This window comes from Macrobrachium rosenbergii, chromosome 10 (assembly GCF_040412425.1).
Source record: "Macrobrachium rosenbergii isolate ZJJX-2024 chromosome 10, ASM4041242v1, whole genome shotgun sequence".
Lineage (NCBI taxonomy): Eukaryota > Metazoa > Arthropoda > Malacostraca > Decapoda > Palaemonidae > Macrobrachium > Macrobrachium rosenbergii.
This window is the reverse complement of record NC_089750.1, coordinates 41,769,027-41,792,535: the sequence shown is the minus strand read 5'-3', so window position 1 is coordinate 41,792,535 and position 23,509 is coordinate 41,769,027. Positions and strand designations below refer to the sequence as shown.

Below are 23,509 nucleotides of genomic sequence, written 5' to 3'. Positions count from 1 at the left end.
CACATGAAAGCAGTCCTCCAGCGCCTCCAAAGAAAACGGCCTCGTCGTCCGTTTCGACAAGTGTACCTTCGGCGTCCAGAAAGCAGAATTCCTGGGTCACGAGGTGTCTCCGACAGGCGTCCGCCCTCTTACATCGAAAGTGGCAGCCGTAGCCAAGTTCCCGACACCCACCTCCATCAAGGCCGTCCAGGAGTTCCTTGGGATGGTAAACTTCTACAGGCGGTTCATCCCGGGATCGCGCACACCACGGCCCCTGACGGAAGTCCTAAAGGTCAACCAAGTCCCTGTCTTGGGGACCCAGCCAGCAGCAGGCCTTTTCCCTGACGAAGGCCGCCCTCACCAAGGCAACCGCCTTGGCACACCAAGATCCCAAGGCTCCCCTCCAGCTGACGACAGACGCCAGTAACGTTCCTGCGGTGCTGTTCTGGAGCAAATCATCAACGGCGCCCCCAGCCCATCGCCTTCTTCAGCAAGAAGTTCAGTCCCGCAGAGTCCCGCTACAGCACCTTCGACAGGGAACTCTGCGCGATGTACCGCGCAGTTCGGCACTTCAAGTTCCTCCTGGAGGGGCGCCCTTCACAATCTTCACAGACCACCAGCCACTGGTTCACGCCTTCACGAAGCAGGGGGACGCATGGTCTTCAGACAGCAGCGCCACCTCTCAGCCATAGCCGAATTTACCTGTTCCGTCAGGTACCTCCCGGCAAGAAAAATCCCGTAGCAGACGCCCTCTCCAGAGTCGAGTTGAGCGCAGTGCAGCTTGGTGTAGATTACCAGGACCTTGCCAGAGAACAGGCCGCTGACCCAGAAACCCCAGCATACCGCACCGCCATCACATCCCTCAAGTGGCGGGACGTGACCCTCGCCCCGAAGCCCCAGCCTGCTCTGTGACATCAGCACAGGCCAGCCCCCGCCCTTTGGTTCCAGCCTCACGCCGCGCCAGGTATTCGACATCATTCACGGCCTCTCACACCCCCGGCAGGACCACGGCCAAACTGCTTTCAAAAAGTTCGTCTGGCACGGGTGCAAAAGGACGCCACAGCCTGGGCAAAACAGTGCCTGCAGTGCCAGACCAGTAAAGTGGGTCGTCACACGCAGTCGGGGTAGGCGAGTTCCCACAGCCAGGGCGCCGCCGGCCACATCCACATCGACGTCGTCGGGCCCTTCCCCATCAGGCGGATCCAGATACCTCCTCACGGTGGTAGACCGTTCGGCGAGGTGGCCCGAAGCCACACCCATGCAAGAAGCCACCGCCAGCGCGTGCGCTGAGGCCCTGCTCTCCAGTTGGGTTAGCCGCCCGGCGTCCCGGACCACATCACAACCGACAGGGCCCCGCTTTCCTCTCCGAGTTGTGGTCTGCCCTGGCTCAACTGCTGGGAACCACGCACCACACCACCACAGCGTACAACCCAGCGGCCAACGGCCTGGTTGAAACGGTTCCACAGGTCCTAAAGTCATCCCTCATGGCCCGCTGCACCGCCGAGGACTGGAAACATCAGCTGCCGTGGGTCCTCCTCGGGTTGAGGACCGCCCCAGAGCCGACGGCACCCCATCCGCAGCTGAACAAACCTATGGGAACCCCTCGTGGTGCCGGGAGAGCTCGTGCCGGATGATCGCCACTCCCCATCTCTGCAGAGGCTCCGCGACGTGGCCGGCAAGTTAAGCCCCTTGCAGGCGCTCATACATCGACAAAGCAACCACCTTCATGCCGCCACAGCTGTCGTCCGCCACCCACGTCTTCGTCAGAGTCGACGCCGTCCGTCCACCACTAACTAAGCCCTACAGGGGACCCTTCCGCGTGCTGGAGCGGAACAGCAAGGCGTTCAGCTGGCACTCCCAGGCAAGAACGACTGGGTTTCCATAGACCGGCTAAAGCCCGCCTTCCTGTCGGAGAGTCCCGGCAGCGACGCAGCACCCCTTCTGCCCAAACGCACTCCAGCACGCCCTCACCCCCGCAGGCGCGGCCGCCCCAGGAAGGAACCGCCCAAACAGCAGCCTCACAGGCGGGAGGCCCCTCAGTTATCTTCAAGGAGCCGTGGCACCCTTCAGCGTCCCAGCAGATACAGGGATTAATCAGACGCGTCCCTCGTCTTGGGGGGGGAGTATTTGTAAAGTCACCAAATCGGCGCCAGGATAGTGTTTCGGTGGCGCCATTAATTAAGTCTCCGCTGAGCTTGTTTTCTTTGGTGACTTCCCGTTTTCTTCAAGCTCAATTAGTCACGCCTAAAACGCGTGCCAGGTCACGCATTTTAATCATTTTTACTTTATGGTATTTATACGAATGTCACACATTGTGTATCACATGTTTCTTCATTCACAGGCATCAAGACTGTATCTATATTGTAGCTCTGTATGTTTTGTATTGTAATTTGTACTCGTTCACTGCATATTATTGTTTATTGTTTCGACCTCAGGTCCCAGTCAATTCCATTGTCTCTCACGGCCCGGCGTCAGTCGGCCGCAATATAAGCTGCCTGGATCTGTAATAAAGTAGCAGTAACTTTTACCTGCTCGTTTCTTTGACACCTTACAATACATAGTACAGTACAGTACAGTACTACGGGTAGTACATAGAGCATACCTAAAATACATAAGACAACAGGAATGCTGCAGGGTATGTATGTTTACATCTGCGGTACGTAGCATTTTCATGTATGTACTAAGTATATAATAATGACTATTGTAAGTACATTTTGTAAGTTGAAAAACGATTTACTAATTTTCAAATATTACAGTACTGTAATATATTAATGCAAACACAGCAAAATTTCAATAACATATATTTGTTTTTCTTAAAAGTGCTTCACCCAAGCCACCTCTCTGCAAATACAAAGAAATCGTGATGCTGGACGCTGTGTACCCAGGACCAGTGATACTCAACACACTATTGGCTGTCATCTGCAAAGCAGCCAATCCAGAAGCACCATTCATTTTCCTTGGCACTCATTGGCTGTTCACTTGGCGCTGATTGGCTGAACATTCACAACCAACTCGTGAACACGGAATTCTGGGAGACCGCTTCACGGCATCCTCCTCAGGTTGTGCGTATAGTTCGCAGCATCTTACCGTGTGAAACCGTGCATCTGTCCATTTTGATTTTTTATCTTTGTGCATCAACAGTATTCGGCAGTAAAATGCCTCCTAAAAAACGCCCTGCTCCTTCAAAGCCTTCTGGCAAAGAGTCTAAAAGAAAGAAGACTGTTATGAAACTCGAGGAGAAGGTGAAACTTCTTGACATGCTAAAGGAGGGCAAAAGTTTTGCCGCGGTTGGCTGCCATTTCAGTGTTAATGAGAGCACAGTGAGATATATCAAGAAGAAAGAGGCGGAGATACGCAAGTCTGTGAGTATGAGCTACTTCGGTAGTGCAAAGACAGTTGTGACAGTGCGGGATAAAACAATCGTGAAAACGGAATCTGCTCTGGCAGTCTGGATAAAGGACTGCCGGAAGAAAAACGTGCCCCTCGACTCCAACATCATTCACGAGAAAGCGCGACAACTCTACCAGCAGTTATCAACTGCTAAGGAAGGTGACGACGTAGTACAGGCAGAGGAAGGCGTTGAAGAAGGCGAATTAGAATTTTTAGGCTTTGATGAACCAGCAGAAGAAGAAGAGGGGGGAAGAGCCCCAAGCAGGACCATCATCAGCACCTCAAGGTTTCCAGGCCAGCAAGGGGTGGTTCCACCAATTTCAAAAGTGGTTTCACCTAAAGTCTGTTACTCTGCATGGGGAATCAGCATCTGCAGACATTGAAGCAGCCGCGAAATATCTGGAGGCCTTCAAGAAGATCATCGAGGAGAAGTACCACCATCCAGAACAGGTGTTCAATATGGATGAGACTGGCCTGTTCTGGAAGAAGATGCCTTCCCGGACATACCTTATGAAGGACGAAGCTAAAGCCTCCGGATTTAAGGCCCAGAAGGATAGGGTTACCCTCATCATGTGTGGGAATGCAGCTGGTTTCATGCTTAAACCAGGCCTCATTTACAAGGCTGCAAACCCCAGGGCCCTCAAGAATAAGAACAAGGCATTGCTTCCTGTGTTCTGGATGCATAACCCTAAGGCCTGGATCACCAAAGTCCTCACAGAGTACTGGTTCCATCAGAGCTTCATCCCTCAAGTTAGGCAATACCTGAACGACTTGGCCATGGAGTTCAAGGTGTTGCTGGTTATGGATAATGCTGGTGGCCACCTCTCGATCTTTCTTACAAGGGAGTCCAGCTTGAGCTCCTCCCTCCCAACACCACCTCTTTCCTCCAGCTTATGGACCAGGGCATGATCCGTGCCTTCAAGGCACTCTATACTGGGAACTCCCTCCAGCACCTTGTAACTGCAATGGACAGTGACAGTGAATTTACGCTAAAAGAATATTGGTGTAAATTCACGATTGCCACATGTCTGATATCATCAGCCGATCACTGAATGACAAGAAGAAGGAGACCCTGAACACATGCTGGAACAAGTTGTGGCCGGAGTGTGTTCATGATTACAGGGCTTCTCTCCTGAAGAAATTCAACATTCGCCATTAATAAGGCTGTCCAGTTGGCGAGGATTCTAGGTGGGGAAGGCTTTAGGACATCACCGAGGATGAAATCGGCATCCTTATTGATGCTCACTCTGACCCCTGACGGACCAGGATTTGGAAGAGCTGACGAAGTCTGCCAGTGAGGAAGAAGATACGCCAGGTTCAGGGGAGGAGCAGGAGGAAGAGGAGAGCAGCCTGACTTTGGAACGTCTGTCCCACATGAAGAGAATGATTAAGGATACGCAGGAGTATGTTTCAACATGGGATCCTTTTATGGAACACTCCTTAAAGTTTTCAAACATCCTTGATTCAGCATGGGAGCCCTATAATCAAACCCTCACCACCATGAAAAAGCAGCGACAGCAGCTGCCTATCACCATGTTCATCAAACGGACGATGAAGGCCCAGTGGCTCTTGAATCGCCTGAAGAAGTGCCTCCCCAATTGCCTGAAGTAGTGCCTCTCGAATCGCCTGAAGAAGTGCCTCCCCAACCGCCTGAAGTTGTGCCTCCCAAATCAACTGAAGAAGTGCCTCCTGAAGCGCCTCCTGAAGGTGAAGAGGCACCCTCAGATGAGTTGTAACTCCTCTGCTTTGCTGTGCAGTCATATCTTCATCGTCATTCATCGCACTGCACAGCTAATTCATCATCATCATCTTTAATCAACATTCATCGCTGGTGAGTACCCGTATGATTTACGTATGTAGTAATCTTAATATATAAGTAGTATGAAATTTTTTAAAATGTGCATAAATTTAAAAAAAAATTTTGTCTCTCTTTTTGTGAATTACATATACGTAAATACCAATGTTCCTCCCGAAAAGAAAACGGGATGGCTTGTAACTGTATGAAAGAAAATGTGCGTGGCTGAATATGTAGGGGGGACTGGATTATTTTCACCTACAGCTGTAAGCCATACAGTACGTACGTATAAATATAACGATAAAATGTTTAAGATGACTTGGAAATTATATTAATAGTATCACTTCAAAGATTAATACAGTAATGAGCTAATAGTTTAATGTATATCTGATTTAGGCTTGTATTTTTAGGCATACAGTACTTTGGTGTTTGACCTTTCATGGTAGGCAGGTACAAGTATACGTAGTATTAAATTTTTAAAAATGTGCATACATTTTTAAAAATTTTTGTCTCTCTCTTTTTGTGAATTACATACTGCATACGCAAATACCAATGGTTCCCCCGAATAGAAAATGGGATAGCTTGTAACTGTATGAAAGAAAATGTGTGTGGCTGAATACATAGGGGGGACTGGATTATTTTCACCTACAGCTGTAAGTCATACAGTATGTATGTATAAATGTAATGATAAATGTTTAAGATGGCTTGGAAATTATATTAATAGTATCATTTCAAAGATTAATACAATGATAAGGTAATAGTTTAATGTATATTTGATGTAGGCTGGTATTTTTAGGCATACTTTGGTGTTTGACCCTTCATGGTAGACAGGTATAAGGATGTCCTGTTGGTGTACGTCCGCTGACAGGGGGCGAACTTTCTGACCCTGTCACGGAGCATCTGTGTTGTTTGGCTGTCCCAGTCCTGTGTGATGAGTTCGCCCGGGACTACAAGGGACTCCCCGTAGACTTTTTCTGCTGCGGGACAGGTCGCCGTTGGCTCTAGGGGCGGTCTCAACCTGAGGAGGACCCAGGGCAGCTGGTACTTCCAATTGTCGGCGGTGCAACAAGCCATGAGGGACGCCTTCAGGGACCTATGGAACCTTTCCACCAATCAGTTGGCTGCGGGGTTGTAGGTGGTGGTGCTGTGGTGAGTGGTCCCCAGCTGGGTCCCTGTCCGTAGTTATATGGTCCAGGACACCGAACCGGTTGATCCAGCTGGAGAGGAGGGCCTCGGCACACGCACTGGCGGTGGCTTCTTCCACGGGCGTCGCTTCGGGCCACCTGGTGGAGCGGTCGATGACTGTCAGAAGGTACCTGGCTCCTCCTGATGAGGGAAGAGGACCCACTACGTCGATGTGGATGTGCCCAAAACGTCTTCCCGCCTGAGGAAAGCCACCCACCCAATTCGGTGTGACGCCCTACTTTGCTGGTCTGGCACTGAATGCACTGCCTCTGTGGCGGAATTCACACCCACAAACAACACAACACGCAACACTCACCCTGATCTTCGGTTGCTGGAGATGGATAAGGTCCACGGTCGCCAATCACAGCACACAACCACAAAACAAAAACTTAAACCGACCCTCCACCAACAACGAACAAACAAAAAAAAGAAGAGACACATGAACCATTAATGTTGGTACCAAAAAAAAAACAGACGAACTCCCCGTTCACTTTCAAGGTTGGACCTCAACTGCCAAGACTTCCCCAAAACCGAAAAACTCCCGACAGACCGACAGACAAACAGACAGCGCCGTAAAACGAACTCCAACAACCGAACCACTCACAACGACAATTACACTCGCTCTCTCTCTCTCTCTCTCTCTCTCTCTTTCTCTCTCTCTCTCTCTCTCTCTCAAAACGTTGGGAAATGCTAAATAAAAACAAATTTCTTCATCCCTCTATACCTCACCCAGGCCGTTGCATCCTTCCGTATGCCGTGCCAGACGAACTTCTCTGCCAGCAGCCTGGCCGTCATCCTGCTGGAGGGGTGGGACAGTCTGTGGATGATGTTGAAGACTAGATGATGGTGGGAGGCGGGTACCAGTGGGCGGGGGTGGCCAGTGCTTACGTCGCTCAGCAGTGTTGGACCCCCAGGGGTGAGGGGCACGTCCTTCCACTTCAGCAACGTGATGGCAGTGCAGTAAGCTGGAATCTCTGGGTCAATGGCCTGTTCCTGGGCGAGGTCCTCGTAGCTGATCCCGAGCTGCACAGCGTTGATTTCAATCCTCGAGAGGGCGTCCACTACAGGGTTCTTCCTGTCGGGGAGGTACTTGATGGTGCAGGTGACCTCCGCAATGGCCGCGAGGTGCCACTGCTTCCTCGAGGACCATGCATCCCCCAGCTTTGTGAAGGCGTGGACCAGCAGCTGGTGGTCCGTCCAAATTGTGAAGGGCGTACCCTCCAGGAGGAATTTGAAGTGGCATACCGCCTGGTACACCACGAAGAGTTCCCAGTTGAAGGTGCTGTAGCGGGACTTGGTGGGGCTGAGCTTCCTGCTAAAAAAGGCGATGGGCTGAGGGGCTCCATTGACAACCTGCTCCAGGACGGCCCCACAGGCGACGTTGCTGGCATCCGTTGTTAGCTGGAGGGGGGCGTTGGGGTCCGGGTGGGCCAAGGCTTTTGCCTTGGCAAGGGTGGCCTTCGTCAGGGAGAAGGCCCGCTGCTGGTCGGGGCCCCACACTAAGGACTTCAGATGGCCCTCCAGGATCTCCGTCAGGGGGCCATGGTGTGCGTGACCCTGGGGATGAACCTCCTGTAGTAGTTGACCATCCCGAGGAATTCTTGTATGCCCTTGACGGAGGTAGGGGTGGGGAACCTGATAATGGCCTCGACCTTCGATGCAAGTGAGCGGACGCCTCCCGGGGATATCTCATGGCCAAGGAAGTCAACTCTTTTGACGCCGAAGGTGCAATTGTCGAACCTGACGACGAGGCCGTTCTCCTGCAGGCGCTGCAGGACTGCCCGGATGTGCCGCAGGTGTTCTTTGTGGGACCTGGAAAAAATTAGGATGTCATCGACGTAGCAGACGCAGAAGTTCAGGTCCCCCAGGATGCTGTCCATCAGTCTCTGGAAAGTCGCCCCTGCGTTCTTCAGGCCGAAGGTGGAGAAGGTGAAGATATAGGACCCGAAGGGCGTGATGATGGGGGTTTTGGGAATGTCTTCTGGAACTACTGGTACCTGGAAATAGGATTTTCATAGATCTAATTTTGAAAATATTTTGGCCCCATGGAAAGAGGCCGTGAGGTCTTGCATGTTTGGGAGAGGGTAGTGATCTGGTTCTGCAGTGAGGTTGAGCCACCTGTAGTCACCGCAGGGTCTCCAGGAGCCGTCCGGTTTCTGCACCATGTGAAGGGGAGAGGCCCATGGGCTGGGGGCCTTTCTGCATATGCCCATACGCTCCATGTCGGCGAAAGCATTCTTGGCCTCCTGAAGGTGCTGAGGGGGAAGCCTCCGGAACTTTGCGAGTGTCGGGGGGCCCCTCGTCTTGATGTGATGATATATTCCATGTTTGGCGGGGTCCCCTGGCACCTGACGAAGTTCGGGCCTGAACACCTCAGGGAACTCCTTCAGGAGGGAGGCGTATTGGTGGGGAGCAACGGAACATACTGTGGGCGAGGTGGGGCCCAGCACCAGGGGCAGGACTGGCAGGACTCGGTGTCCAGCAGGCGTTTGCGGCCGACGTCGACTGCCAGTCCAAAGTGGGCCAGGAAGTCCGCACCCAGGGGTTGGGTTCTCACGTCCACGACGATGAAGTTCCACTTGTATCTCCGGCCCAGGATGGAGACCGACAGGAGTTTGGTGTAGTAGGAGAGGATGGGGAACTGGTTGGCGGCCATCAGGGAGGCAGCCGGGTCCACTGGTCATTTGCGGTCCTCTCTGGAAGGCGGGAACTCTGACCGCACAGCCCGCGTCGATCAGCATCATCCTGCCGGAGACAGTGTCGCGGACGTAGAACTCTACTGGTGCAGGGCTCCTGGGTGTTTCTGCTGCCATGGTGGCCTGTGAGGGTGGCCGCCGCTTCCCCTGTTTTTTGGATGGGCGAAAAGGGAGGGGGCTCCGCAATTTCGGGCGTCTTTCCCGAACCTCCGGTGGTAGTAGCAAAGTCCCAGCCTTTCCTTATTCTGGTGATGGGGTGGCCACCTCCTGGCGATGACATTGATCTCCTCTGCATTGGATTCCTCCAGCTGGAGGCAGTTGATAGGGTGTGCGGGCGTGGATGCCCGCTTCGCTGCCCTCGTGGAGTCAGTTAGCTGCTGCGCCATTCTGATGAGATCCTCAGCCGGCAGGGTGTAGGGCTCCTCAATCTGACCCCGAACCTCCGGGAGGAGCTGCTGCAGGAGGATCTCCCTCGACAGGCTAATCTCCTTGTGCCTGCCGCTGCTGTCCATCTCGGGGAGGAGCAGGTGGTCCTGGAGGGCGTGCCACGTCTCCAGGAGGTTCATATCCTGCCGGGAGTTGATAGCGAGGTTGAGGGCGCAGGCGGCTCTCTCGGAGACCAGCAGGGAGCAGGTCTCGACGGGAGAGGCCTTTAGTTGCTGGTAGGTGGCAGGGCTCGAAGTTGACGTCACCCACGGGGCGACCTTCCTGTACATCTCCTCCGGTAGGGCGTTGATCACTATGTCTGCCTGCAGCACCTCGTCGGTCAGGCCTGCCACCCTGAACTAGCCCTCGACCCTGTAGAGCCATGAAGCTGGGTTGTGATGGGTGAACGGCGGCAGCTTTATGGTAAGGGTGGCCCTCGGTTGATCCATTGGGAGGAGCATCGTGTGAGGAATGGGTACTGGCGTGGAGGAGCACGCAGGTTGTGGCATGGGGAGGGCACCAGTGGGGGTTGCGCGAGGGAGATATCTGTCTCCGAGAAGTTTGCAGTTATTTGTATGTGGGAGGGAATGTCAGCGTCCATGCTCATTTCTGCGCTCTCACTTGGAGTGTGAGTTAACACTCGCGTCAATACATGCTTGGGAGCATGCCGTGTGGGTCCGCTAATGATGCCGGTGATCTGCCGACGAGGGTCGGTAATGCCCAAATGCTTTGTTAGAGCACTGTAGTTAGTCCGTTAGGGGCGTGGGGTGGTTCATGGGGCCAAGACTAAGTCGCTGTTGGGTCCGTTAATAGCTCCGGGAACCACTCCGGGGGTCACCACTGTGAGAGGCTGCGAAAGAAAGAGCAAGTAAACAAGTACTGCTAGTTTACTGAGGAAGCCACCCGCTTATAAAGCGGTGTGCGGGCATCAGTACAAAGACATATAAGTGACTCGAGGTCAATCATTCTCTATGCAAAACAGGACAGGTACATACAGATAGCGTGACAATTGAAAATAGTAGATTAGACACAAAAATACTCTGACACATACACAATATATAAGGGCAAAAATGAATAGGTAATAAATGTACAATTACATAATGAAAAATAGGGCTGAGTACCCTGACCTAGGGTCAGGTGTGAAGGCACCATAGAAAACGGGAGGTTCTTCATAGAAAACCCGTTTAGCGGGGACCGTACAGCCTGGCCTATATCGTTGCCAGATACACGATTATGGCTAAATTTAACCTTAAATAAAATAAAAACTACTGAGGCTGCAATTTGGTATGTTTGATGATTGGAGGGTGGATGATCAACATACCAACTTGCAGCCCTCTAGCTTCGGTAGTTTTTAAGATATGAGGGCGGACAGAAAAAAGTGCAGACGGACAAAGCTGGCTCAATAGTTTTTTCAGAAAAATAAAAATGTAGCAGATACAAATGGGTAACAATGGATGCAAGATGTGATCACAATAGATGCTGGATGACTCAAGTTCTTTTATTAGGGCAGCTGCTGTTTTGACCTTAAAGTGTCAATTGGAATTGAAAGTTCTGCAGCTTTAGGAAATATTTGAGCGCTAAATTTACATCATATATTGTATGATGACTGAAAAGCTTTGCATAAAGAGGACTATGATGCAAACCCAGTTATCACTATATTCGCTTGTTTTCCTGCAAAGGAGCCAAAAAATGGATCTGTTATTACAAGAGCTGTATGCTGATGTTGAGTCTCTGGCTAAAAATTGCAAGTTTCATGGGCAGTTTGATGCTCATGCTCGTGTGGGAGATCGGTTGTTTATGTACTTAGAAGATGAAGTCTATTGTACAAATTAGCTGCAGAGAATTTAAATCAAAAGGCTAAGACTTGCACTTAAATTCTAGAGAGATTTTGAACCTCGGAAAGGCCTTTGTTACAAAGAATGTGTTCCAGTACATAAGTTAAATCAGTTCTGAGAAAATTGGTCTCATATATGTATATGAAAGCGTGAGCTGTCATTTTAAAAAATAGTCACCAAAAACAAGTAAGTCCACATCAAAATACAAGTCCTAAGAAATCAGTGCAAAAATCAGTACGAAAAAGAAAAGAAACACTATCAAGTAAGCAGATGAAGTACTTGTCTCAAGTGAAACGAGAGGAGCAGCTGTTATCACTTAATACTATAAATGCAGTAAAAAGGATGTTATCAAATTGCTTGTAGAGGCCAAACCAGTCCATTTTAAGGCAGATTTTGGTGCTGCTGTTAGTACCATAACTGAAAATTGGGCTCATTCATTAGGCGTAACCACTGATGATTGTAAAAAATTAAATACTGACGATGATGTAAAAATTCAAGTTTTTGAAAAGGTGTCCATAGATGCTGAATACAATTATGATCATGTATACTAGATTTTCTATGTTGTAGGAAACAATTAAACTATAGGAGGAAAAGATCTGATGAGCAAGATTGGTATCTATTTGATGCGACTGTTGCTTTGTCTAAGGTAAATAACATTAATGGGAGCAAGGTAGCTTAAAGGATTCAACATCAAAATTCAGTAAACACTGAACTGTTCCCAGTCACTATAAGCTGGTGGTATAGAAAGCTTTACTAGACTAGATGAAAGATATGGTCGAAGCTGTCAGCTTTAGTGAATTGGCAGTCCCAATTGTTACAATTATCAAATCCAACAGCCAGTTCGTATTTGTGGTGACTTCAAGGCACTGAACCAATGTATAGATTGTGATTAATATTTATTACCTAAACCTGATGAAATGCTGGCAGAGATCAGCAAGGGAAAAATTTGTTCCACTATAGACATGAAAAATGCATATTTACAAATACCCTTGAAGGAAGCAAGTCAAAAGTATTTAGTGACAAATACCTATAAGGGCCTGTTAAAATTTAAAAGGTTACCTTTTGGTCGCCCTCCTTACCAAGCCATTTTCCAGACGTTTATTGCCAATTTGTTATAAGATCCTGCAGGTGTCGAGGCATATTTAGATGGCATTATGGTTAATGGTGAAACTGAAGAACAGCGTGACCTTGGACTTTGTAAAGTCTTACAGATTTTGAAAGCGCACGATTTTCAGAATAATAAGAAAAAGTCTGCTTTCAAGATCACTTCCACAGAGTATCTTAGTTACCATAATATCAAGTGAAAGTTCGGCCAGTGAATTTGCGATAAATAGTAGGGTTTTTCCCCCTTTGCTATTCATCCTCATAGACTTTATAATGACCAAGGTGGTTAGAGGAGGAAAAGGCGTAGACTGGTCTGCTGGTAAAAACTTGACAGACTTAGAATTTGCATATAACGTTTTTCCATCAGGGAAACATTACAAAAATCACACAACTTATTTAACATATGGGATTCAAGATAAATCTAAGCAAAGCATAAGTAATGAAGTCAGAGTGCACACAAAAGCAAGAGGAAGAAATAAAACTACAAGGAAATAAAGGAAAAAATAACACTAGAAAGGATTAATTAGACAGAATCTTTCAAATATCTAATACAGGTTCTTTTGAGTTGGAATTCAGTAACCACTAAAAAAGAAAGAAAAAAACATATCAAGCAAAGGGCATGCAAATAGGACTTGGGAGTCAAATAAAAAACAACTGTATACATAAATCAAATTATTGCTACATGGCCATGACCAATCGTAAGACACTGAAATTATAACTGTAGGACTTTGTTGATTTCAGAATAAAATTGAGGTCTTGTGGACACAAAGGAACTGGACGACCCAGACTTGCTTGGGTCAGAACTATGAGAACAGAAGCTGGAGATGAGTGGAAAGTGGATACTGGTGGAAGATATAAGCAACAGAATGACAGGAGTGAGAATTTTACAGCGGCCCTTTGCATCCAGAAGGACTGAAGGCAATGATAATGATATTAACAATGAAAATGGAGTGTTTCTTAACAGTCAAGTGTTTTTAGTGATTTAGCATAACCACATAGAGAAGCAGGTTAGAGTATTACCGTTGGCATGGTTAGTCGAGACAATTTATCAGAAATGAATCTTCACAAGCAAGATAAATGACCACAAACAAAATTTCATAGGAAAAATTAAGAAACAAAATTCAAATGCAGTAATTTACCTCTATCACCATAATGAGCATATAACCTTTCTAAAAATGACTGATCTGATGCACCAGGGAAAATTGCCTCTTCATCTAATAACCATAGAAGGCCTCGTCGGTCAGCTTCTTTTAGATCTATTTGTGATGTTCGTACGACACAATTAGATGAAGCCTTATCAATGAGAGCAATCAAAGGAGCAGGAGTACCAATTTCATCTGCGACATCACCAAACTCAATGTTTTCCTGTACAAAAAAAGAAATATAAGAAAATTAAAGTAGGTACTGATCCTTTTCCATTAATTTCAAATACAAATTGACTATTAAACTTCAATACAAGAAGAAATGCATACCTGTGTATGCGGACGCCCTAGAAAAAATTAAAATCCTTACATATATACCTGAGCATAACGGTCAGTTTGTGCAGTGAAAGTAGTATCATGGAAGAGCATTTGAAAGCGTTCCTGAGTGTAATTGTGACATAAATCCTGAAATGTGGCTCCTGAGGTCCTTCCACATGAAGCTGGGTTTTGAAAGCCTGGGGCATCAACTACCAAAATCGAATTGGACGTGTGAGCAGATGTTGATATACACCTGGAAAGATTAGACATAATGGAATAAAAATACTATAATAAACACCGGGGCATATGTTAGAGAAATGTGATGAAGGTATAAATACCGCAGTACATACAATATTTACCAGACAAATTAAAAGGAACAAAGATCTAATTTCAAGATTCCTTGTTATTTATTACAAATGATCACTTTTTTGTACCAAAAATCTTGTTGACCACAGTCAAGATATAGCATACTAATACCATGCATGCAAACATTAACTGACCTATTAATAAGGGCAACTATTGCATTAAATGCTTCACTATAGAGCCCCGTTGCCATGCCCTCCAAAGCTTCCAAGCCTTCTGGACGCTCTGTTGGACGTTCTGTAGGTGATGCTGTCCTGGAAATAATAAACAGACACCAATTAAAAAATATTAAAAAACAGAAAATGAGTCATGCTGAAGACAATAACATACATAGGCAAAATTATCCCATTACTCTGAGATAATGATTCATGACATCTTTTAAATACAGGACATTTTAAATAAGACCACCAAGCAAAAAAATTAAGAATGAAATAAGGCATCAGGAAAGTATCTAATCCTAGTTATGAATCAGCCATAATTAAATCAAATTTGCAGTCTTGCATGACCCCAGACTTAACATTCATTAGTCTACGGCAGTGATTCTCAAACTGCGCTCCGCAGAACCCCAGGGTTCCATGGCGAACAGAATTATATATATATATGTGTGTGTGTGTGTGTGTGTGTGTGTGTGTGTGTGTGTGTGTGTGTGTGTGTGTGTGTGTGTGTACATTTGATGAAAGTTTAGCTTTATTTATATATTTATTAGAACAGGAATGGATAAGATGATATTTGAAAGTGAAGAGGTCTTTTGTATTTGAGGAGAGAGAGAGAGAGAGAGAGAGAGAGAGAGAGAGAGAGAGAGAGAGAGAGAGAGAGAGAGAGAGAGAGAGAGAGAGAGAGTGTACAGGTCCGTTGAAAGTTTGTACTTGTCCCAATCCCACCCACTCACTCCCGATACTCAGTATTGTCGCAGTGGGCGCCATTACGCGTGTTTTGTGCCATTCCTGTGTTGTTTACTAATGAAATTTCTTAGGGCCGAAGGTGTATTACTTTGAACAGACAGGTGCAGCTAGTGATGTAGCAGAATCCCTGCATGAACCACATATATACTTCTACTTCTGTGACACAAGATTCTAGAGCCAAATTTAATGACAGCTACATAAAATTTGGTGTCATGTCAGTTGGAGATGAAAATGCTCCTGATGGACAATGTGTTGAACGTAATCAAGTTTTGACTATTAGTAATTTGAATCCTGCAAAATTGAGGAGGCACCCACAAACCAAGCACCCACAGCTCGTTAACAAGCACAGTGATTATTTCATAAGAAAACGAGATCAGTTAAAAGGGAGTATTGCTCCCATCAAGAAATTTGCTTACCAAGACAACAGAAATACACTTGAAGCCTCATACCACGTAAGTTACCACATCGCTATGGCTGGTGAAGCTCATACGGTTGCAGAATCTTTACTGAAACCGTGCATGAAAGATGTGATTTCCTGTATGTTAGGAGACAACCATAGCAAGATTCTTGGCACTATACCTCTGTCAAATGACATGATATCACGCCGAATCAAAGAGATGGCAGAAAATTGTGAAAGTGATAATAAATCACATAAAAACAAGTCCTTTGGGCTTCACCATTCAACTTGATGAATATACGGACGTTGCAGGTCTAGCTGTCCTCCTTGTGTTTGTACAATGTTTCAGATAATTCTGTGCATGAAGATCTGCTGTTGTGCCAAGCTATCGAAACAAGAGGTGAAGACATATTTAAGATCTTGGACATTTCTTCACCAAAAATTATCGTAGGTGGGACCTGTGCATAGCTGTCTGCACTGATGGTGCAAAGACAATGACAGGCCCCATAAAGGGTGTTATTAGTCTCATAAAAAACGATGCATCTGCTGTGGAGCATAGACACTGCTGCCTTCACAGAGAGGCACTAGCTGTGAAAAGGATGCCAAGTGATCTAAAAGAGACACTTAATGAAGTAGTCAAGGCAGTAAATTTCATCAAGCGTTTGCCTCAATGTCATGAGACGGGGTCCATTCACAGAATTCTGCTGCTACCTACAGAGGTGTGTTGGCTATCTCGCGGTAAAATTCTTTCATGTGAGTATGAATTGTGAAATGAGACTGAAGCAGTTCTCAGAGAGCACAACTCTTCTCTGCCCACCCAGTTCACTGATGAAGTCTGGGTATGTAAGGTGGCCTATCTTGCCAATTTATTTTTGAAATTAAGTGAGCTTATCATCACAAGGTTCTAATATCAACATTTTGAATGCTCAAGACAGGATTGAGTCCTTTCTTCTTAAGACTGAGTTCTGGATCGGCTGTGTAAAGAAAAACCAGACAAGAGTGTTTGCCAAATTGCCATGCATGCCTGAACGAAAAATCCTTAGAACTGGCTGACAGTAGAAGAAACTACATGATTCCAAAGCAGTCAGACCCTCTGACAGGGCTACGCAACCCATTCATGGATGCAGATAATGTGATGAAACAGAAACTGTCAGTGACTGACAAAGAACAGCTAACTGACATTTCAACTGACCTTACTTTAAAAACTAAATGCAACAAGGACTTTCTCCTTCTTTTCTCGGCAAACCTTTTGCATGAGTATCCAGAATTAGCGAAAAGAGCAATGAAAATTCTTATGCCCTTTGTAACGACATACATGTGGGAACCAGCTTTCTCTCGCTGTATTGCAACCAAAAACAAATACCGAAGCAAGCTGGATGCAGCACCTGATATGCGTCTGCAGTTAGGCTAGCAAACACAGTTCCAGATTTTGATGATCTCTGTTCCCAGAAACAAGCTCACCCATCACATTAAATAAAGTAAGGATTTTGATGCTGAGTACGTACTAAACTGCACTTTTATATAGTTGCGTGTGTGTGTGTGTGTGTGTGTGTGTGTGTGTGTGTGTGTGTGTGTGTGTAGAGGGGGGTTTCCACCTATTCTGGTTGAGGAGGTCATAGGGGGTTCCGCCGAGTACCAGCAAAAGCAAAGGGGTTCCGTTAGTTGGAAAAGTTTGAGAACCACTGGTCTAAGGGACAGAACAGCAACAGTTCAAGCAACATAGAACATCAGGTAAAAGCCAAAACCCCCATTTCTATTTTTTGTGCAGTCTAAACATGAATGAATGAATATGTGAAATCTGGGCCATATGACCCAGTACTGGAGCCGGAGAGGCCATTCAGCACCATCATAACAAGGATAATATGAATTAATGATAATTAATGATAAAAAACAACACATTAAAAACTAACACTGATAAGCATTAGGTAATGCATAAAAATTATGCATATCCTTCACTCTCATTAGTGTATTTTCAAAAAATTAATTAAAATGTAACTGAACATACGAACTCCTTTTTCAAAGGCCATATGGGGTTCAAAACCATTTCACCCACAATCTTGGCAACAGATTTAGATGAAGGCCATATTTTATCCTACTGCTCATAAATCAGAATGTGCTCACCCAACAGTAACCTGTCACAACGAGCATACACTGGTACACTGCAATCTTCTAAAATATACTTAGGTGTGAGGTAGGTATGCCCAAAATTCAATCAATTTAAAACAACTTTAACCTTTCAGCTGCTATTAAAACCTGGTGGCTACAGGCTAATATACCTAATGCTTTTGTATTTTCATTATTAAAAAGAAAAGGGAGGGGGGGGGGTTGCAGCCACTTTTCTTGTCACTTCCTTGTATGTATGTATGTATGTATGACTTTCCTGGTCTTTCCATATCAAAATAGAGAACATATAAATAAATGCTCATTATTTAAAGTGGCTTCTTTCACTTCACAGTATACTACCTCCTTACACAAAGAAATGTGAAAAAATTACTTGAGAAGAGCTAGAGAGCGGAAACTTATAAACTTTAAAATTCTCATGTACTCTTAGTGTCAGTATATGAATGCATTTTCCTTTACTGCTTAAAACGAGTTCCAAAGCGTTAATTACTGCAGTCAACTCTGAGGTAAGTATGGCGGCATAGTCAGGTAACTTAGCTATGTATGTTTCATTCTTATGGACTAAGCATTTTCAACACCATTTTCCAACTCTAAACCATCCATAATTTTCTTTCTGAATCACATAATTTTCAAGGAATATGGCACTGACCTCGTCTATGTGTGTTCTACGAGAAAGATTTTGACCTCTTAGAGAGATATCACTAAATTGTTTACTCTATCAGATATCACTAAATTGTTTACTCTATCTGAAAAGGCTTAGATGATCTTTGCCCACTAACATCAGCAAGTCACCAGCTTTTTTCAAAATATCAATCAAAGGATGAGTTAACGAGGGCAGCAGATTAGTCCTACATAAATACCACAGACCCAACTCCTCCCTTTGCAAGGCAAGAGGCAAGTCATTAATATCTACAAAAATGCCCTCAACAAGCCAAGTCCTAAATGTACTGCAACATAATCTAAGGACCATATGTGCAACAACAAGTTCTTTTAATTTAGTTTTACATGCAGAATATATTTAGCAGCCATCTCAAGCTGGACTTCACAGTCAGTCACACAACCTCAACAATGACTGATCTGCTTCCAAATTATGGCCAAAGTACCGCTTAGCAAGGAGAGTCGAAAGTACACAGCTTTCTCTTTGCCAAAGGGGCATCATGAGTTCACGCAGATGCCGTTTGGTTTATCAGGTAGTCCTATGACACTTACTAGGCTTATGAATACAGTTTTGCATGGCCTGTTAGAGAAATCCATATTTGTCTATATGGATGACATATTAGTTGCCACTGATTCTGTAGAGGATAATTTAGAGGTTCTTAGGGACGTTTTTAGGAGGTTTAGGTTAGGGGGTTTAAAGATAAAATTAGCTAAGTGTAATTTTCTGAAGAAGCAGATAAGTGTATTTGAGTCATGTCATTTCTTAGGAGGGTGTTAAACTGAATGAGGAAAAAGTTAGGGCAATAGTAGATTTTTCTACTCCCAAGAATAAGAAACAGATCCGGTCTTTCTTGGGTATGGTTGGATTTTTTTGTAGGTTTGTGAAGGTTTTTCTACTTTAGTGTCTCCTTTAACAGATGTCCTGAGGGATGATGTGCAGTTTGTATGGGGTGATGGACAGCAATCAGCCTTCCAGAATATTAAGGATGCCTTAGTTAATCCCCACGTGTTGAAATTTCCTGATTCTGAACGTCTTTTCACGTTGGTGACAGATGCCAGTCACGATGGCACAGGGGCCTGCCTTATGCAGAAGTTCGATGGAAGACTCCTACCGATTGCATTTTACAATAGGAAGTTTAAGACATGGGGTAGTAATGAACAGCTATGGTCAGTAGTGGACAAAGAGGCCTTTGCCGTAGTGTCTAGTTTGGTTCATTTTAAGATGTTATTGATGGGCAATCAAGTAGAGGTTCTTGCTTATCATAAACCATTGTCGGATCTTTTTAATAAGCCGGCTCTTTCCCCTAAAAGAGCTAGGGGGTATCTGACAATCAGGGACTTTGATGCCAAGCTTAGGTATATAGAGGGTAGACAATGTTGTAGGGGATGCCATTAGTAGAAGTTTTTCAGATGCAGATGGTACTCATGTATGTTATGTATCTGGAGATTGCATAGACTGGGACATTAGTTTAGTAGAATCTAAACAGGATGAGGATGAGATTTTGGCAGACGCAAAAGCGTTTCTTAGAGGGAAATTAGTTAGGAAGGGTTATAAGTTGCCTTTTGCAGGTCTCGAATTAGAGGGTAATTTGTTAGTTAAGAAGATTAGATACAGACTGACAAAATAGTGAGGATAAGGGTGATACAACGCAAATAGTTGTTCCTATGAGTTAAGTACCTATGATTCTGGATATTGTTCACTGTAGGTCTAGCAGTCCTTATTTGGGTATTGAGAAGTCTTATCAGAATATACGGGGACAATTCTTTTGGAAGAATATGCTCAAGTCAGTGGAAGACTTTGTGAGAGGTTGTTCAGTTTGTAATGCACGTAAGCCTCCAGGGTCGTTTCTTGTAAATTGGGTTCATTTCCTATTCCCAGTAGAACATTTCCTAGGGTCCATATGGACCTGTTATCCAATTTCTGTGAATCTTGTTATGGCCATAGGCACTTGTTGGTGGTTGTTGCAGAATTAACTAGGTTTGTAGAGATTTTTCCTTTGAAGCATAAAACAACAGAGGAGATGTAGGTCGCATTCTTTAATGGATATATTTGTCGTTATGGGGTTCCTGAGGTGCTGATTACTGATAATGGGAGAGAATTTGTGAACAAGACGTTAGCCCTCTGGTGATCAATAAATTATTTGCCGTAAGTGCTCCGATGACGTGATTTCCGCGTCATCCGTAAGTTATTTTCGGGGGAAATTCACCAAAAAAAAAAAAAAAAAAAAAAAAAAAGGAGTCATCCAAAGAACAGAGGAGTGAGCCATTGCATGGGCAGATCTTGGACCTACAAGACAATGTAAACAGGAAACCGATAGGTATCGCGTATGCGCCGGCAGTCCCCCCCCCCCCAAACTCAAGCAGTTCACCTCCGGTTTTGACAGTTCACTACGTCTTTTTAACGCTCTCACGTTTTTTGCTTTGTCGTCATTTATCTGCATTTGTGAAGTGCTTTCGATTTTGTTATTGTTATAAAAGTGTTTGCACGTGATTGTTGAGTATTTTGAATAATATTTCAAGTGTTTTTCGATAAGATAAATAGTGAAGAACAATGGCCTAGGGTTTACGAGTGCTTGGGTAATTTTTTGTACGCCTGTTTGTGCATCTGTAAATAACTTCAATGTGCATGTACTATATATCATTCGAACAGCCATTCTTTGTACTTTATCGTGCTGAATGGCAAAATGTAAAAATATCAACGTTTCTATATAAAATTCTTTAGCGAACAATTGACTTTACGTGAAAAAAACAAAACTTGCGTCTTTGAGCTTCAATTACTCAATAATTTACTGGGAACACCTATTGATTTTAGGTAATATACGTGGGAAATTTATTCAGCTTTCCATCGTAGTTTTCACTTTTTTCTAGCATTATTTATTACCGAGTAATTACGAAAAATGTCAGCGTATACATATACGCGTTGAACGCCATTGTCCGGCAGGAATTTGTGCATGCGTAGATGATTTCTTGTACACTTCAATGTGCAAGTATTATATATCTTCAAACGGCCATTCTTTGTACTTTATCATGCTGAACAGCAAATTGTAAAAATATCGACGTTTCTATATAATAATCATTGCCGTATATTTTCTTAGAAAAAAAAAATTGTCTGTAATCTAACGACAATTGCTCAATTTTATCCTAACAATACGTATATCTTTCTTTTGTGCGTTTTATAGGAAATTTATTCAGCTTTCTAATGCCACCTTTAATTTTTTTTATCTTTATTCCTTACTTAGGTACGATACGAAACGTCAACATAAGTAGGTTGGAAAATCTGAAAATCGCACTCCGTAAAAAAATTAGTATTTTTTAATCGGCAACAGCTAATTAGCAAACACATTTATAGCAAATACTGCTTCCACGTGAAAGTTCAAACATTTCCACACAATTTACGTATAAAATAAACTTCCCAAACCATGATTATTTCAAAAGAATATCTACGATTTTCCTTAAAAATTTCACGTTCATCACGTCTTTTTTTATTATTTCTAAGTCTTGCAAAGATTTTCTGATTGCTATAGGAAAAAACTCAATCATTTGCTGACATCATAAAACAAACCAGAAGCGCATTTCGGTTATAGTTTGGACGCATCGATTTTTACAAAGAAACTTTTCTGCGTGAGCCCCACTTTTCCCTTCACGGCGTAAGTCGCGTACCGGTAGCGCTATAGGGACCCCCGTAAGCACGAGAGGGTTAGAGTGTCTTGCAGATGTAATGGGCATTCGGAAAGTCACTATTATTCCCTACAGACCAGAAACTAAAGGGCTATGTGAACGGCCAAATAGGAAGGTAATTGAAGTTCTCAGAATGACTGTAGGGGGCAATTATGCAAACTGGGATCGATGTATTTCACAGATGCAGCATAGCATCAATTCTATGGTTAGTGATACCATTGGAATATCCCCCAATGAGGCGCTATTTGGCTACCCAGTGCGGGCCGCGTTTGATTTATTACCTATTCCACCGTGATGATACAGTGAAATCGCTGGTCTTGACTGCTAAAGAGAGATGTGTGTGTCTTGCTAAGAATCTTGAAGTGAAAACTCAGGAAGATATGGTTGACAGGAATAATGCAAAGCCAGATAGAGTTAAAGTTGCTGAGGGGGTTAGGGTTTTTGTGAAAATAAATGTTAGGAATCAGTGGAATTATAAACTAGGTCCTAAATTTGAGGGTCCTTTTCGGGTTGTAGAAGTAAAGAAGGGGAACAGATTTGTTGTTCAGGACGAAAATACAGGAGTGTCTCGGTTGAACATATATCTAAAATTAAAGAGACAGGTTAATGGGAATCTTATAGGTTAATTCTAGTGATGCACTGTTTTTCTGATCTTTTTTTTTTAATGGGTTTTAAAGGGGTGTGATTGGTATTTTTTTTTAACTGAGGAGGAAATCGGTCCGTAGAGTTATACAAACCTTTAATTGTCCGAGTTCAGTTTTTTTTGTGTGTGTGTTGCAATACTTAGTTAAATTAGGTGCAAAATACCACAGAGTTTTATAGATATATGGGTTTCTTTTTACTGTTTGTTTTTTTTCCACTGTTTCCAGATCTGGTAACTTATAGGTTTCTTCTAGAAGGAGTAAGAGGGCTGCGCCATTGTTAACTGGAGCCGTTATGGTCATAGGATCGATTGCTAGTATGCCAATTGTTAATTTGGTGAGAATTGAACAGGTATCGGCGGAATTAGCTAGCCAGGGTAAAGCTTTGATGACTTTACAAGACAGTAATGAGAAATTGCAAGAGGGTTTTGAGACATTAAGGACACCTTTAAATGAGTTATTGGTCACCAATGATAGGATGGGGGAAGATCTAGATGTTACGATAGCTTTGTCTTCTAGTCAAACTACCTTGTCAAATATTGAGAAAGAAGTGGAATCCGTATTATTGGAAATTCAAATACAGGTTAAGGCGGTGATTGCCGCTTCTAAGGGGCGAACTTTTGGAGATATTTTACCTCTTATGTCTTCAAAATCGACTTTAATGAATGCAGCATATCTGGATGGTTCTCAGGTAATTTTTACTGGAAAGAATTTGTATTGGTATTATAGTATTTTAAAAGTGAGTGTATCTGATAGGGGGTTGCTTGTGGAAATTCCAGTTAGTAACTTGAAATCATTTCATAGTTATATCATGCGACCTTTCCCTAGTGGTTTTAATGGTTCAGTAATAGTATGGGATAGTGAGGAGACTGTGTACCTT

The 23,509-nt window shown here is 44.5% G+C and overlaps 1 protein-coding gene across 7 annotated transcripts in view; it reads right to left on the bottom strand.

Annotated features, from left to right (window-relative positions):
• The window catches only part of LOC136842602 (unconventional myosin-XVIIIa-like), a 1,295,621-nt gene that overhangs the window by 449,828 nt on the left and 822,284 nt on the right, over positions 1–23,509 (bottom strand). For all 7 annotated transcript variants that reach the window (XM_067110180.1, XM_067110181.1, XM_067110182.1 and 4 more), the window contains 3 exons: positions 14,371–14,487; positions 13,931–14,123; positions 13,550–13,775 (listed from right to left, as the gene is read on the bottom strand). In XM_067110180.1, the coding sequence (XP_066966281.1) occupies positions 13,550–13,775; positions 13,931–14,123; positions 14,371–14,487 (536 nt within the window). The remainder of the gene's footprint in view (positions 1–13,549; positions 13,776–13,930; positions 14,124–14,370; positions 14,488–23,509) is intronic.